We start from the raw sequence: 17,025 nt of genomic DNA, 5'->3' as shown, positions 1-17,025 counted from the left end.
CTCTGAGCCCGAAGAGCACATGCCGGGGGTCCCTGGGGCTGAGAAGGGGCTGCCGGGTGCCTAAACCCCATTTTCCTCCTTGCTTGCAGATCTGGCCTTCACCCTTGGACCTCTTCCTTGCATGGACCCGGAGCTCCCGGACTGGGGGCTCGGCAGTGCGATGGAGAGGCAGCCGCTCCCGGCCGCGGGAGATGCTGAGCCCTCCCAAGCAGCCCGTGCCTGCATGTCAGTACCCTAATTTCCCTGACATAAAAGATTTTTTTTCACAAGGAAAAGCTTGCAGTGCGTAGAGCACGATAGCATTCTCTTTAAATCAATTATTTTGAGTTTATAGAACACATTTTCTATTGCCTAATGCGCTGTAGCCAGTGTATCTGTTGATTTCAAGGATTATTTTTTTTTTATTTCACCTTGGCATGTCTTTTATCAGAAATCATTTTGAAACTTTTTAATTTATGGGCTTTTATTGCAATACTCAATTCATCCTGAGTAGTCTATTATTAAGTGTTCTAGAGGCTCTTATTGTCCTTTATCAGAGGATTGTATCTTGGTGCAATTCATCTGTAGTCATTCTTCACAGAGAAAATATTTCATATTAGGTTTCTTTCATCACTGGATGACAACTCTTGAATACATCATTATTCAGCAGTGGGTTTGGAAATGGTAATCATTAGGCAATTTTTCACATAATCTGATTTTATAAACTGTTTCTTTTTATTATCTTTTGATGGAAAACAGTAAACGCATCTGTCTGCTCCGATTCTTGCTGATAGCAGTAATAGAAAAACCGAGTAAGGACATCTTATTGAGGAAGCAGCCCGGCCGCGTTTCTTCTACGCTCGGACCCAAAAGATATTTAGCGCAGAGTAAAACTCTCTCCTCCACCGCGCAAACACCCCGAGGGCGATGCCGCGGTCCTCGAGCAGGGTTGTCGCCCACCACTGGGCTTTACTCTCCAGAGGTGGCTTTGCGGGGTGGTGGGATGGCATTGACGCCGCTAAAAGAAAAAGCAGAAAATGAGTAGGAGGCAGGAGAGGAGAGCGCCAAACGCATCGCCGCGTGCTCTCCCGGGAGCGCAGAGGTGGGCTGCATCCGTCGGATTCCTTCTAGAGCATCGCAGGAAGCGGCGTTGGCTGGCTACTGGGGCTACTTGGGGGCGGGGGAATTTGGGGCTCCTTGTCAGAGATGTTGTTTCTTTTTTAAAGAAAACTTGTCTTTTTGCTGTATAATTATGGGAAAATCAGATCTCCATGGTTCTTTTCTCCTCAGAAACTTGGGAGTGGCAGCCAAGCCTCCCCACTGCTCGGACTGGGCTGAACAAAGCAAATGCGCTGCTTCATCGCTGCCCCAAGGTCTGTGCAGGACCAGTGCAGCTGGAGATGCTCATCCCGGCCCGTTTTGGGCAGTCCCCCCCATTTCTGGATGGTCAGATGTGGTCATTTAAAGTCAAACCTGACTTCATTACCTGGAGAAGAGGAGCCTGCCTAGGAGCTGTGCTTGCTGAAGGTAGGTTGGGGTGACCCCAGGAGCGAGTCTTTCACCGCCGAGTTGGCAGACCCCATCTCTCAGTCCTCCCATCCTATGGGCATCGGAGTGGTCGCCTCTGCCAGGTACCCCCCTCCTCCAGCTCCCAGGGGTGAGAGGGACCTGGCGCAAAAGGCGGGGTGCAGATTCCCAGCTGGCTTTTTTTTTTAATGGAAATGGCAATGCATTCCCCGTTCTCCCCTCCCTCCAAAAAAAAAGCGGAGCTGCGGCTGATGGTGCGAGCATCCGCGGTGCTGTGGGAGGGAGGGAGGGATGGAGGGATGCTTGATGTCTTACTTAGCTCGGCCGTAAGCAGCCGTCAGTGACATGAACCAATAAAACCTTGTTGATTCAAAGCTTAGTTCACGCCGCCGCTAATCCGACTGCAGATAGCAAACAGATAACAGGGACACTCTAATTTTCCGCAGTTTATTTGAGAATATAGAGGGAGATAATGCGCTGCCGGGCAAACACGCGTTATTGCTTCAAACACAAAAATAAATCCCCCCTTCATTTAGAGATGTTTGAGAGGTGTTTCCCCCCGCGCGCAGGGCTTATCTGCGGGGCTGCCGGGGTTTTACGGCTTCATTCCCTGCGTCTTTGGGTGGCCGGCCCTTGCCGGCGGAGCGAGAGGTGAGGTTGCCATCTCCCGGCGCGCCGCGATGCTGCACGGCGCCGAGGCGGTGTCACGGGTGGGCCCAAGCCCCCGCCTTCCATGCTTAGGGGAGACCCCGGCGTCCCTCTCCCGGGCTTTTTTGCCATGTGCCACAGCGTTCGTCTCGGTTCCCGTCCACGATGGCCGTGGTCCGTCCTGCTAGATGAGCGCTCGTGCTCTCTGACACAATGCTGGCCCTCGCTCTGAGACTCGGAGGCTGCAAAATCCTCCCGTGGAGGGGACGCGGATGGGGCCAACGCGGTTGGTATCGACCACGCGCCTCAGCCCCTCTCATTTATTCCGTTTCCTCTGTGCCAGAGAGCTGAATCGGGTTCCCTGGGCAAATATTTGAGACGCGGCACTCCTGTGTGCGTTGGCAAGCACGGGGGTGTATAATACAGTACGTAAAGTGGGGCACTTGTCTGCACGCTCCTTGGGGCGAGCTCTGCCCCAAAAATACCTCCCTGCTCCAAGGTGCCGGGTAAGAGCATCCCCTGGTACCCAGCACCTCTCAGGGAGCCGCAGCCAGCACCGCCCCAGGCTGCTGGGAGACCATTTCTTCCTTTTTTTCCTATTGTTATTGTTTTTCTCCTCTTTTTCCAGTTGAAAAGGCTTTCTGGTCCACTCTGACAAGCGACTTGGGGTGCCCTGGCCTGCTCAGAAGGTGTGTGTGGAGATGCTCAGAGAGATGGTATGACTCTTCCTCAAACAAAAACAAAAAAAAAATACCCCAGCCCCAGGCTTTTTTTCATCTGAGAAATTATATTTTGAGAAAAAAAAAATTACTTTTTTCCTCCCTCTTCTTTTAAAAATTCACAGGATGCTGGGTTTCCACACAGACATCTCCAATGGCAGCACGTCCGGTGTGACCGGTTCCCCTTGGCAGGGAGATGGTATCGAGTTTGACGTTCGGGCTGTATTGACAGAGATTTTATCAAAAAAAAAAAAGTGTTGAAGGACGAGGTCTTTGAGGAAGAAGTCACAAAGAGGTGGAAGATATCCCCTTCAGGAGTCCCTTTCTCACCAAACGGGCATCGGATGTGGCGGCTCTCATCTCCTCGCGCCCAGCTTTGCAAGCGACTTCAACTGCCAGGCTTTCTGAGGAAAATTAATCACTTCCAGGTTTATTAGAGGCTTTATTAAGTGCGGTGTTGGAAGATTTCCTCAGGAAAGCAGGCTCACTGCTAGGAAGCTGTGCAGAACAAGGTCTGTGTCTCCTGTTCGCTCACAGTTCTGCTAAAGAACTCAGAATAAAATTAATTTGAAGTGTCATTTTTCAGATAGCTGTGATAAAAGAAAAGCAGGGCCTCGTGTCTCCTCTTGGGATAACAATCAGAATCCAGGCTGCTCGCACATCCATCCCAGCTGGGATCAGGTAACCTGGCACAAATGTTGTGGTTTTAAGGGTTTTTTGGGTCCCCCTTCCTATGGATGACCAGGATGGGGGTGCGAGCACAAGGCCATCTTTGCCCAAGTAAGAGCAACACTTAACTTTTTTCTTTTTCCTCCAAATATCACCCATTTTCACCCAATTGTCTGCAAAACCTCTGAATGGTCTGGGGTGGGGGTGCAGGAAGGGCATGGTCTCATGGACCCTTGTCTCATCAGGGCCAGGCAAGCAAACATTAAAAAAAAAAAAATCAGCACAGCTTTGGCAGTTGAGAGCAGCTCAGGGTCTGGTCCATGATGTTTGAATTTTCACGAGGATGCACGTCAACTGGATGCAATCCCAACGTGCTAAACGCAGCTTGCCCCTAATTGCATTGTTTCCGCTGATCTCTGACGAAATTATTTATATGTATAATAAGCGTGTTTGGCTGAAAGAGTCTTTAAACTTTATATGAGTTTTCCATATGCTTGTTTGCTAAAAAGAGACCGACCCCTAGCAGGTTTGAGTTATTTTTTTTTCCCCCCCTCCCCAATTAATTTAGTTTCCTTTCACTCCCTCGCGTGTATTTTTACTCTCCCTCTCCTCTGGTAGTGCCAGCAGCAGCGCAGGAAGGGTGGCTGGAGGGAGGCCAGCTTCTGCCTCTGATCGTTTCCTTTCAACGCGCACTGGCCTCCGAAAAAAAAAAAAACAAACCAAAACCAACCCAATTCTGTTTGTCATTTGCTCTGCTCTCCCAGCATTGTGTCACGGCGATGGCATTGCCGATGGATTCCCAGCTCGCCTCACGGCGCGGTGCACAAGGTTTTCATAAGCGCATTAATCTTTTGACAGAAAAAACTGTCAGGAGCAAACAATGCCCCAACGGATGATGTTGTAAAGGCACATCCTAACTCCAAACATCCATTACCAGGGAATATTAACTTACAGAGGAACTCCATTTCCTCCTGCTCCTTTTTAATAGGTACCTGAAACCCAAAGTGCTTCCACATTGGAAAAGTTGCTCGAAGATGTGAAATTGCCCGAGATGAAGCTCCTTAACGGGATCTTTTCCAGCGAAGCCCCAGCAGAGCTCTTGCTTGGGGGCTGAGGGCTCCCCCCTGGGCTCTGCCTCCATTTTGGGGTCCCTCGGTGCCCCCCAAACCCTTCGCCTGGCGGCAGCTCTGCTGCGGTACCGCCAACCTGCTCCGGAGAAGGGAAAGGCGTCGCGGCTTACCGAGCCTCATCCCAACTCTCTTCTGCCTGGAAGTTTTTGTTTTTAAGGCTCCCATGTTTGGTGGCTTCACATACCCCCCCTCCTCCAGCCCCGGCGCGCGCGGGCGCACGCTTTTTTTGTTCGTACGAGAAGCAGCCTGTGTGGCAGGAATAAAACATCTGAGATTGCTTTAAATGTCACTTGGAGCCCGGCCAGCGGCGTAGGCAAGGAAAAGCTGGTAGCTTGTTTTAATTTAATGGTGTTGAAGTGTTCTACTGCAATTAAGCATCTGAAAATTAAACAGAAACAGTCATTAAGCCTGGTGATACAAACCCACTAGACCAGAGAATATAAATTATTTCCAAGGGTAAATGCCGAAGCAGTGTTTATGACAGGGACGCCTCCCCTTGGTAGCCGTTATCTGTTGGCTTACATCAGGGGAACTTAATCCTGAGGAAATTCATCTCCGCAGATGTGGAACACTGGAGCCTGGAGCAGGTCACTCGTTGGGCTGCTGAAGGGCTTGGGAGAGGGAAAATAAACATGCAGCAGGAGAGGACAAGGTGATGTCCATCTTCCCGGAGGATTTCCCGCTCCCGTCCTCTCCCTGCAGCCAGCCCAGGGAATCCCATCCTCTCCTTTTTTCCCCCCAAAAACCCCATTATTTTGTGGGAGGGGTGCACTCATTTGGCCAAGACTGCCTTTTTTTTTTTTTTCCCCCTCTGATGAAGCACAGATGAGCCCTAAATGTTTGCTGGGGGCTGTGGTGGGAGGGCTGAAACTCAACTACGGGGAAGGAGCATCCTCCCCAAAAACTGGCCAGGGTGCTGGCTGGCGCAGGGGGCCACGTGAATCGGCAGCGATTACTGGGGGAAATTGGGGCAGACGCAAAGGCGTGCAGAAGTCGGCATGCCTCATCTGTGAAGGAGCCTTTCCCCCTGCACTGGCTGGGTAACGCAGACCGACGACCCGGACCCGTAAAACTTCAGATGCGTGCTATTTCTGCAGAATTTCCTTTACGGGCCGCAGCTTCGCTCAGCCGCCAGCTCAGGTAAGCACGTAAATGCTCGTTTGAATTCCCCGTCTTTCAGCAAAAGCGTATGCTTACATCTAATGGGCTTAAGCCTGGCTTTAAAGTTAAGCATGTGTTTTAAGCACATTCCTGAATTAGGGCGCTGAGATCCGTTGACGTGAACAGAAAGATTCCCCATTGGCTCCAGTGGGTTTTTTTTAAATTTTTTTTTTCTTTTGCCCTGAAATGGAGTCCAGATCTCATGAAATAAATACCCATGTCTTTGTAGATGCGGAACCACATGGAGACTTATGAATACTTGTTCCCAGAAAAGGATCCAGCTTATTCATATGCCTCCATCATGTGTATTAAATTCTCCTGACATCTACCACAATTCCAGCGTATAAATGGGAAACAGAATAGATACTGTGCCCCGAAAGCGCGCGGCTGCTGGTGCCTTTGAATTAATAGCAGGGAGCATTGTTTGCGCACAGCCTTTACAAATTGCACTTATATTTTCCTCTTATATTGTTTCACTCCCATTTTATCTGAGTTGCTGGCCCAACCGTCCACGAGGATGTTGTTCACCTGGCCTCGGGCCGACGGGGAGCCCCGCTCGGTGATGCCAACGCCGAACCCCTCGGGATGGGGAGGAGAGGGCAGGATTTCGCCCTCGGTGCAGGTCACGGGGGCCGGGGCTGGCTTAGCCCGTCCCAAGCCAGCGGCTGCTGGTCTTGACAACATCCTCGTTGATGGAGGAGGAACGGACGTATCGGAAGACGGGACCGTATGTAGCGCGTGAATAAATTGCCATCACCTTGTTTGGCTGCAGTTCTGCTCCATCTGCCCTCGCAGCTGCAGACTGGTGCCACCAATATATTTTTTTTTACAAGCGCTTACTGCATGTAAGTATTGTGTTGTGTCTGTTTTCCAGGAAAAAAAAAATTCGAAATGAAACCAGTGAGGAGGCTTTTTGCCCTCTTTCAAAGCAAACTAACAGAGGCCCCCTCCATCAAACCCAGACCAGAGAGATCAAAAAACATTTTGCCTTTTCCCTGACATGAAAACAAAACTTTTCCAGCCATACAGGACCAGTCATTTTGTCTTCTCATCTGTCAAAAAAAAAAAAGGGCTGTGCCTTCACGCAGGGCAGCACAGTGCCCGCTCTGAGTCTTTGCTCGATTTCCGGGGCAGTAAAGATATGATTATTATTTTTTTAATTAATTTTTTTTCCTCCCCTCATCTTTAATCTGAAGGGCCTTGTGCGTAGAGCCGGCTGGAACGGACCAGGCAGCTCCTCACTGCTTTACGTGCTGTAAATACCACTTCACATCCCCCCTGCCACGTGCGGGGAGGAACAGACGCAGTTTGGTGACGATGATTCAGTTTTTGTGAGGGTTACAACGTCCTCTGCCGCTCACCTCACTCCTGCCTTGCCACATCGGCGCGTTGTCGTATCGACACGAGCTTCCGCAGCGAAACGGTCCCTGAAAAGAATTTACCTGCCGCTAAACGGCTCTGAATGCTGCGAAACGCTTTGGTACGGCGCCGTGAAGCGCAGCGCTCGGCCTCGTACCACGCCCTTGGAGAGAGCGACGAACCGCGGTGCCAGCTCGTGAAGAGGTGTGTGATGTCCACAGCCCAGCTCCCTAAAACTGGACCCGTCGCATCCTTCGCCACCCCGAACGCCGAGGAAAGTGTGTGGGGCAGGCCCCTTCTTTCGCGAGGCGCGTTCCTGCACCCCTAGGGATGAGATGCCGCAGAAAAATGATGGAGGACCAAGGGCCACCTTGGAGAGCCGGGCAGCGATGTGCCAGATGGACCCATGCCGTAATTCCCGGCTGGCTTAAGCGTGAGTAAAGGCATTCGGATCTCATCCGACGTATTTTCCATGAGGAGGAGATGCTCGGCGCCGTCCAGCGCGCCGCCGCTCTCTGCACGCGCAGCGCCAAGCGCAACGAGCCGGCCCGGTTGCTATTCCAGCCTGCTCGACGTGTTTTTCCACTGACGCAGCCTCGCGTCCCCTTCGGTGCCAGGCGTGCGGCGTTCCCGCTTCATCGCGGCCACAAGAAAGCCATGGCAGGCAGAAAACGAGGGAATGGAGTTAGCGGCCCCTTCCTCCCTTCTGCCGGCGAGCACGCGCGGCGCTTGTTTGCAGAGCTGGGCATCAGCTAACAAGCTGAGCTTGCAGAGATTTGCACGCAGGCAAAGGCTTCCAAATGGGCTTAACACGAAGCAAGACCTTAATCTAAAGGAAAATAATTGGGGTGTTGGGTTTTTGGTTTTTTTTTGGTTGGTTTTTTTTTTTGTTTGTTTCAGCGTGCCGTAGGACCAAAGAAACATTCGCCAAAGCGAGCGGAGGGACGGACGCTGCCTCCAGCGGTCTTGGGGGCTGCTGAGAAGGAGGAGGACGACTTGGTCTCAGAAGGTGCCGGAGCACCGATGGCTCCCACCAATGTCACGAGGGCTGTGGGTTCTCAGCGCCGGGGCCGGAGGAGCGCTCGCAGAAAAGGGAAGGGCCCTGGGAAGGGCGCAGGGAGAGCCTCAGCGTCGCAAAGGCGAGATGGGAAAGGACAGAGGTGAGCGCGGGTGTCTTTTTGCCATGGGCTCGGCCAGCCAGGGAAATTGGGAAGCTGAGCGACACCATGGGTTCCCGGTTCCCTCGCGAAGCGTTTTGGAGCATAAAAGGGATGGGCTGGTGCCTCCTGGTTTGCAGCCATCTCCTTTCCCACTGGGGGAAGGTGGGCAGGCAAACCCACCACCTGCGAGCACCTGCCCCGAGCCCACACAAGGACGTGGCGCGACGGAGCGTGGCTGCCACCGCGGTCTGCGTCCGAGCCCTAACCAAACCGGAAAGAGAGATGCTCGCCCGCCAGCATCAGGATTTTCACGCAAGACTCTGGGTCAGAGTGGGCAAAGCAGCGCCGTCCAGGGCAGAATTGGGGTTTCATACCTGACTTTTACCTGCCTGGGGCTGCAGCGCTGCAAGGTGGTGGCCTTTCCCTGGGGGTCCTGTCCTCAGAGACCCCACGGCTGCAGCGAGGGGCCCTCTCCGTCCCAGGCTGCTGAACTGAACCGCTGTCCCAACCCAGCCGACGCACGCAGCCGTCCAGTTGCATGCGCCTGACAGATGTCTTTTTTTTTTTTTCCTTCTTTCTTTTTTCTTGTCTTTTTTTTCTTTCCTTTTCTTTTTCTTTCTTTCTTTCTTTTTTTTTATTTTTTTTTTTTTGTCAGTATTAAGCCTTTGCAAGGAAGTGGCTCCACTTTGCCCCCTCCTTTGAGATGCAGGCAGCCTCTGTCCTGCAAGCCCCCTTCCACTGAGACCCCCGCCTGCCGCTAGCATTCAGAGTCCTTTAATGTTGCGCTCCAACTCTCTGGCATTTCCAAAATCTCAGCAGCCGGTAAGCGAAGGTGGCGGCCTGCCGCTGCGCACCTCTGCGGCAGAGGGGAGACGGGCGGGCAAGGATGGGAGGTGAAACCCCCCCCTCCCGCTGCCTGTGTGCACGAAAAAAGATTTGAAACCCACCCGCGGTGAGGTACCAGTGATCTGAAACGGTTTACGGGCAGAAAAGGAGGAGAAAATAACGATTTTGTGAGTAAAAGCAAAGGCAGAATACATGCACTGCTGTTTATTTAAGCAAAGGCAACAATTTTAAACGATCTGTGTTGTCTCAGATCAGCAATGTTTCACACAAGAACTGAGCGGAATTTATGAAGAATCCAGGTTTTCGCTTTAAGAATCTGATGAGCGTTGCAATCAAAATTCAGTGTTTAGGAGAAAAATAAATCCAAATAAAAAAATGCAAGGGCTTTTGGTATTTTGGTATTTTTTTTTTCTCTCCGCACGGAATCGAGGAGCCTTCTGGCTTGCAGCAGAGTGTATTTTATAGAGCTGAATTGCTTTTGACAAATGAAACCAAGTTGTTGTTAATTACCCAACCTGTGGCCTTTACCAAACCGAAATTCATGATTAAACAAAATGGCTCAGACAGCACATTAACCTTTGAAGAATGATTTTCTTTTTTTGAGCTCTCAAAGCCTTTTCTTCAGAAAAGTTTTTTTTTTTTTCTTCCCTCTGTCGTTACAGCAGGATTGTTCAGCACTCTGTGTGTCAAAATACTCCAGAAAAAAAAAAAATTCCGAAATAATTTTGTGATCTCTCTGAGACAAAAAGCACCCAGATAACACTGCGCTCCGCTTCGCGAGGGAGAACCTTGCGGCGTGCCCTCTGCGGGCAGCCGCTCGTTTTGAACCCGCTGCAACGGGATTTTCCCATTCTGATGGATCGTGACAGCAAACGAGCTCCAGAACCACGACTAAAACAAATACCCCTTTTAAGAGCCGCAGCGTTTCCCAACCATTGCTGAGTACGGAACGGATAACGGGGAAACGCACGGGATCCCCAGCTTTAGCTGAGAGCCGCCGCAGTACGGCGGTGTTTTTGATGCTTCTATTTAAAACAAAACAAACAAAAAAAAAAGCTGTCAGAGCTACCTGCTTCACTGCTGAGATAGAGAGATAAATACACAGTTATATTTTTATATTTCCCCCCACCCCGAGAAAAGCTGACAGTGCGAAACCACGCATCTGCCACATGAAGCTCAGCTCCTTGAAAGGCACGGCACAAAAATACTCGCAAATGTCCAAATATGGTTAAAATAAGGGTGTTTTTGTTTTTTTTTTTTCCCCTCCGAGCTTTCTGTCACAGCAGTAGCCAGAAAAGAAAATAAAAGAAAAACAACGACAACAAAAAAACACAACGACAACCCAAAACACCAACCCCGAAAGGTGTTTCTGCGTTTCTGGGCCGAGGAGCGCGGCAGGAGCGGCTGCGCCCGGGGGTCTCTGCTCCCTCCCCTCCCCGTGGACCCAGCCAGGGGCAGAGGAGAAACCCCCCACTCGCACCCCTGCCCTTGCTTTGGCGTCCTCCTCCATCTTTTCTTGTTCTTGTTATTTTTCTATTTTAATCTTTTTTTTTTCTTTTTAATGTTAATCTTCTTTCTTTTCTTGTCTTGTTTTTCCCGTTTTCTTTTTTTTGTTTTCTTTTTTTTCCCCCGTGTTCTTTTTTTTTTCTTTTTCGTTTTTTCCATTTTCTCTTTTTTTCTTTTGTCTTTCTTTTCCTTCTTCTTCTTCTCCTCCTTCTTTTCCTTCTTCGTTTTACTTTTATTTTCTTCCTCCTCCTTGTCCTTCGTTGTTTTATTTTTATTCTCGTTTTCCGCCTTCTTCTTTTCCTCCTTCGTTTTACATTTATTCTCGTTTTCCTCTCCTTCTTTTCCTTCTTCGTTTTCTTTTTTTCTTCTTCGTGGGGTTCTCCTCTCCCCTCTTCGTTTTCTTCCCCTTTTCCTTCCCCTCCCTTCCTTCCGCGCTCTCTCCGCGCAGGCCGGGCCGAACCCCTCCCAGGAGGCCGAACTCTCTTTCCTTTTGTCTCGGGGCAGCGGGGATGCGGTGGGGAGCCCGCAGCAGGTGCGGGGGGGGGGAGGGGATGCGGCTCCTGCCGCGGGGGGGCATTGCTCCCGCCCCGGGGGGGGGGGGGGGCACAAACACGGGACCCCCATCCTTTTGCTACTGTCAGCCGCTTTTTAATCGATCCGCTCTCTTCTCCCCCACCCGCCCCCCTTCCCCCCCCCCCCGGCACCCTCGACCTAAAACCCACAGAGGAGCGGGTTCGCGACGCGGCTGCGAGGCGGTTTTCCCCTCTCTGCCCCCCCGCCCCCACCTTCCAGACAGAAAAAACCACTCACGACTCTCACCCACCTTTCTTGGGGGGAGCGGACTCCCCCAGAAACCCCCCAAACTCTCGCCCCCCCCCCGCGTTTTAGGGGGCTGCCTTGGCGGGGTGGTGGATTTCGCTCCCGGGTGGGCGGCAGCAGCTTTGCCGGCGCCCTCGCAGTTGTCCCCACCCGTGGGTGCCAGCCCCTCAGGGCAGGTGCCCGCCGTACTGCCCCCTGGCCCGCGTGTCCGCGTCTTGCGTGGGAAGGCGCGCGGGGACTGGGGACCTTGCCACCTCAAGGAGAGAAGGAGGAAGGGGGGGGGGTGGGGTGGGGAAGGCTCCGCCTTCCCGCATCCCTAAAATCCGCGGGGGGTGGCGGGGAGGGGGAGAACACACGCGTCCCGCAGGGACGGCGCGGGCAGCCCCGGCCCCGAGGGGGCGGGCGGAGGGTCCCGTCCCCCCCGTTTCTCCCCCCCCCCCCCCGCGCTTTCCCCGCGGCGGGGAGCGGCGGCCGCGGCCATTTAGGAGCGGGGCGGGAGGCGGTGGGCGGCCCTGCACCCGTGACGGCCGGGGCTGACGCCGTCCCCGCGTCAAACCGGTGCCGGGCAGCGGCGGGGGCTCCCGGCCCGGCCCCTCCGCCTCTCCCCGGGCCCCCCCTATGCCGGGCCGGGGCCGCGGAGCGGCGGGCAGGCGGTGCCCTCCCCCTCGGACGGAGCGGGGCTGCCCCGGGCCATGGGTAAGCGCGAGCGGCGGGGAGGGCTCCGCGGACCGGCCGGGGGGGTGGGGTGCGGGGGCACCGGGCCGGACCCCCGCCCGAGCGGCCCGGGCTGCGGCGGGGTCCTGCGGGCCGGGGGGGCGGCGGGCGGGGGTCCAGCGGGACGTGCCCGGCTGGGAAGCTGGCGGTTCCCCTTCACCGCCCCGCTCTGCGCCCCTCTCCCGGGTCTTTCTCCCCTTCTCGTTGTTGCGATCTTTTCCTCCCTTTTTCCGTCATTTTTTTTTGGTCTTTGTTTCTCCTTTTTACCCTTGCTTTTCGCCTTGTCTCTCTTTCGCCTTGTCTCTCGCCTTGTCCCCGTTCTCATTTTCCTTTCCTTTTCAATTTCCTTTCCTTTTTCCTTTTATTTCCTTTTTTTCCCCTATTTTTCCTTCCTTTTCCCCCTTTTCCCCTTCCTCCCTTTCCCTTTCCTCCTTTCCTTTTTTTTCTTTTTGCCTTTCCTTTTTTTTTTCTTTTTGCCTTTCCTTTTTTTTTCTTTTTGCCTTTCCTTTTTTTCTTTTTGCCTTTCCTTTTTTTTCTTTTTGCCTTTCCTTTTTTTTCTTTTCTTTTTCTCCCTTTCCCCCTTTTCTTTTTCTCCCTTTCCCCCTTTTCTTTTTCTCCCTTTTTCCTTTTTCTCCCCTTTTCCTTTATCTTTTCCCTTTCCCCCCTTTTCCCTTTCCCCTCCCCACGGCAGCCCAGTCCCTCTGCCATGCCAGACTTACCCGACGGCGCGCTCCCTCCCCCGCCCCGTCCCGTCCGCGTCCCGGTCCCGTCCCGTCCCGGCGCTGAGGGTCTCCCCTCGGCAGAGCACACCTACGGGGAGGTCAACCAGCTGGGGGGCGTCTTCGTCAACGGGCGGCCGCTGCCCACCGCCGTCCGGCTGCGGATCGTGGAGCTGGCCCAGCTGGGCATCCGGCCCTGCGACATCAGCCGCCAGCTCCGCGTCTCCCACGGCTGCGTCAGCAAGATCCTGGCCCGCTACCACGAGACCGGCTCCATCCTGCCCGGGGCCATCGGCGGCAGCAAGCCGCGGGTCACCACCCCCACCGTCGTCAAGCACATCCGCGGCTACAAGCAGGGCGACCCGGGCATCTTCGCCTGGGAGATCCGCGACCGGCTGCTGGCCGACGGCGTCTGCGACAAGTACAACGTCCCCTCCGTCAGCTCCATCAGCCGCATCCTGCGCAACAAGATCGCCGGCCTGCCCCCCCCGCCCGGCCCCCGCCACGCCGCCGAGCAGCCCCCCGCCCGGCCCGCCCTGCCCTACGGCCCCCTCTACCAGTACCCCTACCCCAGCCCCGCCGCCGCCCCGCCGCCCGCCAAGGCGGGCCCCCACCACGCCGGGGGGGCCTCGACGGGGCCTCACGCCGGCCTGCCCCGCTCCTGGCCCTCCGCGCACTCCGTCTCCAACATCCTCGGCATCCGCGCCTTCGTGGAGCAGACGGGTGGGTACCGCTCTCCGGACCCCGCACCCCCCCCCCCAATCCCCACGGGGCGTGATCTCGCCATTCGAGTTTTTTTCGGGTTTTTTGTATTTTTTTTTTTGGATGGCCGCACTGGCAGGACGGGCGCGGCGGGGCCAGATGGCGGCGAGGGCTCAGACATCTTGAACTTTTTATGAAAAATGTGGAAAATATTTTCCGAGGGATGATAGATAGATTGCCGAGCGCGCATTCGGAGCCCTGAATTTCCCTTCGCTAAGGGAATTTATTAAAAAAAAAATTGAAATGGAGGGGGGAAAAAAATGGGGGAGAAAACAATCCAGGAGAGAGGAAAAGGGGGCAAAAAATAGAGGAAAACGGGCCCGGCGCTCACCGGGACCCCCCCCCCCCCTCGGTTTTTCTCAAAAAACCGAGCCAGGGAGGAGGAAGCGAGGAGCCGAGGAGCGGCCGGGGCTGGCGGGGGGGTGGGTTGCGGGTCCTTTTTATCCTTTCAAAACCCCGAGTAAATCAACCGCATGCGTTTTCCCTCCGTGCAATCATTTATCTTTAAAATTCCGATGTCACTTTTATAAATCTCAGTCGTCGGAAGAGAAATTGGGCCTCCTAAATTATCGGGAGCGTGGAATTGAAGTGGGGGTTGGGGGGAACCGGGCGGAGGGCACGGGGTACACTCAATTTTGGCTCCCGGGACTGGGCTGTGGCCCCGAGATGCTGGCGGCGAGTGGGAGGCGAGGCGGGTCTGTGCCCTCCCCGTCGGGTTTTCACCCCAATCCCTGCAAAGCGGGGGTCGGGGTGGGCTGTCGCTAAGGGACCCGGCGCCCTCTCCTCCCCAGGGGCTCTGCCCGGCCCCGAGGGTTCTGCCTACACCCCCAAAATGGAGGAGTGGCCCGGCGGGAACAGGGCGGCCTTCCCCCCGGCTCCGGCCCTCAACGGCATCGACAAGGCTGCTCTGGAGGGAGACCTCAAATACCCGCAGGTAACGGGGGCGGGAGGGGACAAGGGGGGTCAGGAGGGGACACGGGCAGGGGACCCGATTTCCCGTGGCTCCCGTCTCCCCTGCACCCGGGATCCCTGTTTCCCCGACGGGGCGGCCGCGAGGGCCGGAGCCGGGGAGCGGGTATGGCGGGGTTGGTTCCGAGCCCCCGTTCTCCCGCAACCTGACGCCTGTCCCTTTGTCCCTTGTCCCCCAGCCCGCCCCGGGGCTCTCCTCGGTGGGAACCTTCCTCCCGGCCTGCGCCTACCCCCCCCCCAACCAGCACGGCGTCTACGGCGGGGCGGCCGCTGGCTACCTGCCCCCGGGCCACCCCTGGCAGCCGCAGGCGAGCCCCCTGGGCCACCACGGGCCCGGCGTGGCCGTGCACGGCGGCGACCTGCCCACGGCGATGGCCTTCAAGCAGCCCGGGAGGGAAGGTGAGACGGGACGGGGGGCTGTGGCGGGGGGCCGGGGGTTATCGCCGTTATCACCCCTCTCTCATCCCGTCGGGACCCCTCACAGGAAAATCCAGGTGAGGAGCGCGTGGGCTTGATGTGAACGCAGGTACTGCTAATTGGGGCGTTTCTTCTGTCTCTCACTAATTAGTCACTGATTCCCCAGTCGGCCGTTTCGTTTTAAAAAATCCCGGCTCCTCTGTTCTGGCTGTAAAATCCCCGTCGGAATCCTCCTCCTTTTTCGTCGTATTAGACTTTTTATTCGTTTTCACATTTGCAATTAACTCCCCACTTATTAGCCCGTTTCTTTACCGTTTTTTTTTTGTTTGGTTTGGTTTTGTTTTTAACTTTAATTTTTTTTTTTTTTTAAACGACCCGTTACCGTTTCTGCCTTACTGTGGGCTGTAGCAGCAGCTGGCCCGGGGATGCGTTTTTGCGAGTGTCGGTGGGTGAAAATAGAGAATTGTGAACCAATTCTTGGGGGAAAAATAACAAATTAGAGAAACGGAGCGCTAGAAGGCGAGGGAGAGGAAGGAAAGGAAAATAAAAAGGGAAAGAAAGAAAGAAAAAAGGAAGGAAAGGAAATGAACGAAGGAGGAAAGATAGTCTGCGCGTGTTGAGTGTATTTTTTTTTGAGGTATTTTCCCTGCGTTTTAAGCGGCTTGGAGCCTGAGTTTTCTGACTTGCCAGTCTTCAAGCTGTCCTTGCCAAAAAGCTCGCAGACTGTCTTTAAACGATTTGGTTTTCGGTTCTTGGTGGTTTTTTTGGTTGTTGTTGTATTTTTTAATTCTCTTTAAATGCTTTTTCCTTTTTAATTTAATTCGGATCGGTTTTCTGGCTTCACTACTTACCTGGGACACCCCGAATGTTGGATTATCCGGCCAAAGGCACCCCCGGCCCGGGCAGGGTCTGGCGGGGGGGGCTGTGGTCCCTGCATCCATCCCGGGATCCCAGGAGATGGAGGCGGCAGGGGGGAAAAAAGAAGGAAAGAAAGAAGGGGGAAAATAATAAAAAAAAAAAAAGGGGGAAAAAAAAAGGAAAAAACAACAAAAAGAGAGGAAATAAAGACAAACTCAGCCGGGCCGTTTCGCCCTCCAGTTCCGACTTTTTTTTTTTTTTATTTCACAGCCGTTATTTCCCCAGAACAACCCCCCATGCCCGCAGCAGCCCCCGGCCCCCGCGTGTCCCCTGCTCGCCCCCAGGCCCTCTGCCTGTCCCGCCAGGTCCCTCTCGCTCGGGGAACACGTCCCCCTTCCTCTCCTTTTCCCACAGAGGTCTGGTAGCCTGGCAGCCCCTCTCTGAGGTGGGGGGGCTTTCCTGGGGGCAGACGGATGGGGGGGTCGGAGGGGCAGAGCCGCTTTCGGGGGGCTGTTGGTCTGCATGTGTGCAGATGCAGCGGTGGGCTTCGAGTCCATCAATCCACTGCCTTGTTGGTGTCTTTTTTTCTTTCTCTTTTTTCTTTTTCTTTTTTCTTTCTTTTTTTTTTCTTTCTTTTTTTTTTTTTCCCCCACCCTTTTCACAGCCGTGGACAGAAAACCCGCCAGCCCCGTGGGGAAATCTCCGGACCCTCTGACCGCCATCCACGGACTCTCTATCCCAGCCTCCTCTTCCTAGAGCTGCCGTGCAGTGCTCAGGAGATGGCCACTCTTGGGACGACCACCCGCAAACCGTCACCCAAGCCCTGAGTGCCACCGAACTGTGCTCTGAGTGCCACCACCTTTGGCGGGCGCCTGCAGGGACGAGGAGGCAGCCGGGGCGCTGAGAGGTGACATCCTCCCAACCGCAAACCCCCCGCGCAGGGGCGTGCACTCGCGGTGCCCCGTGGGACGCTTGATCTCCTTCGGATTGCAAAGGAGTGACAGAAGAGACCCAGTCTTCCTTCTATTTTATCTTTTTTATTTTTATTTTTATTTTCCCCGCC

The 17,025-nt window shown here is 54.4% G+C and overlaps 1 protein-coding gene across 1 annotated transcript; it reads left to right on the top strand.

Annotated features, from left to right (window-relative positions):
- Window positions 1-12,943: 12,943 nt before the first annotated feature.
- PAX1 (paired box 1) lies at window positions 12,944-16,718 on the top strand. The gene is made up of 4 exons (XM_086744681.1): window positions 12,944-13,679; window positions 14,510-14,652; window positions 14,867-15,086; window positions 16,627-16,718. Exons 1-4 carry the CDS (start codon window positions 12,944-12,946, stop codon window positions 16,716-16,718), a joined length of 1,191 nt encoding a protein of 396 aa, XP_086600807.1.
- Window positions 16,719-17,025: the final 307 nt, after the last annotated feature.

This window comes from Chlamydotis macqueenii, chromosome 3 (assembly GCF_036417535.1).
Source record: "Chlamydotis macqueenii isolate bChlMac1 chromosome 3, bChlMac1.mat, whole genome shotgun sequence".
NCBI lineage: Eukaryota > Metazoa > Chordata > Aves > Otidiformes > Otididae > Chlamydotis > Chlamydotis macqueenii.
Note: the sequence above shows the minus strand (reverse complement) of the source record. Positions and strands in the feature narration are given on the sequence as shown.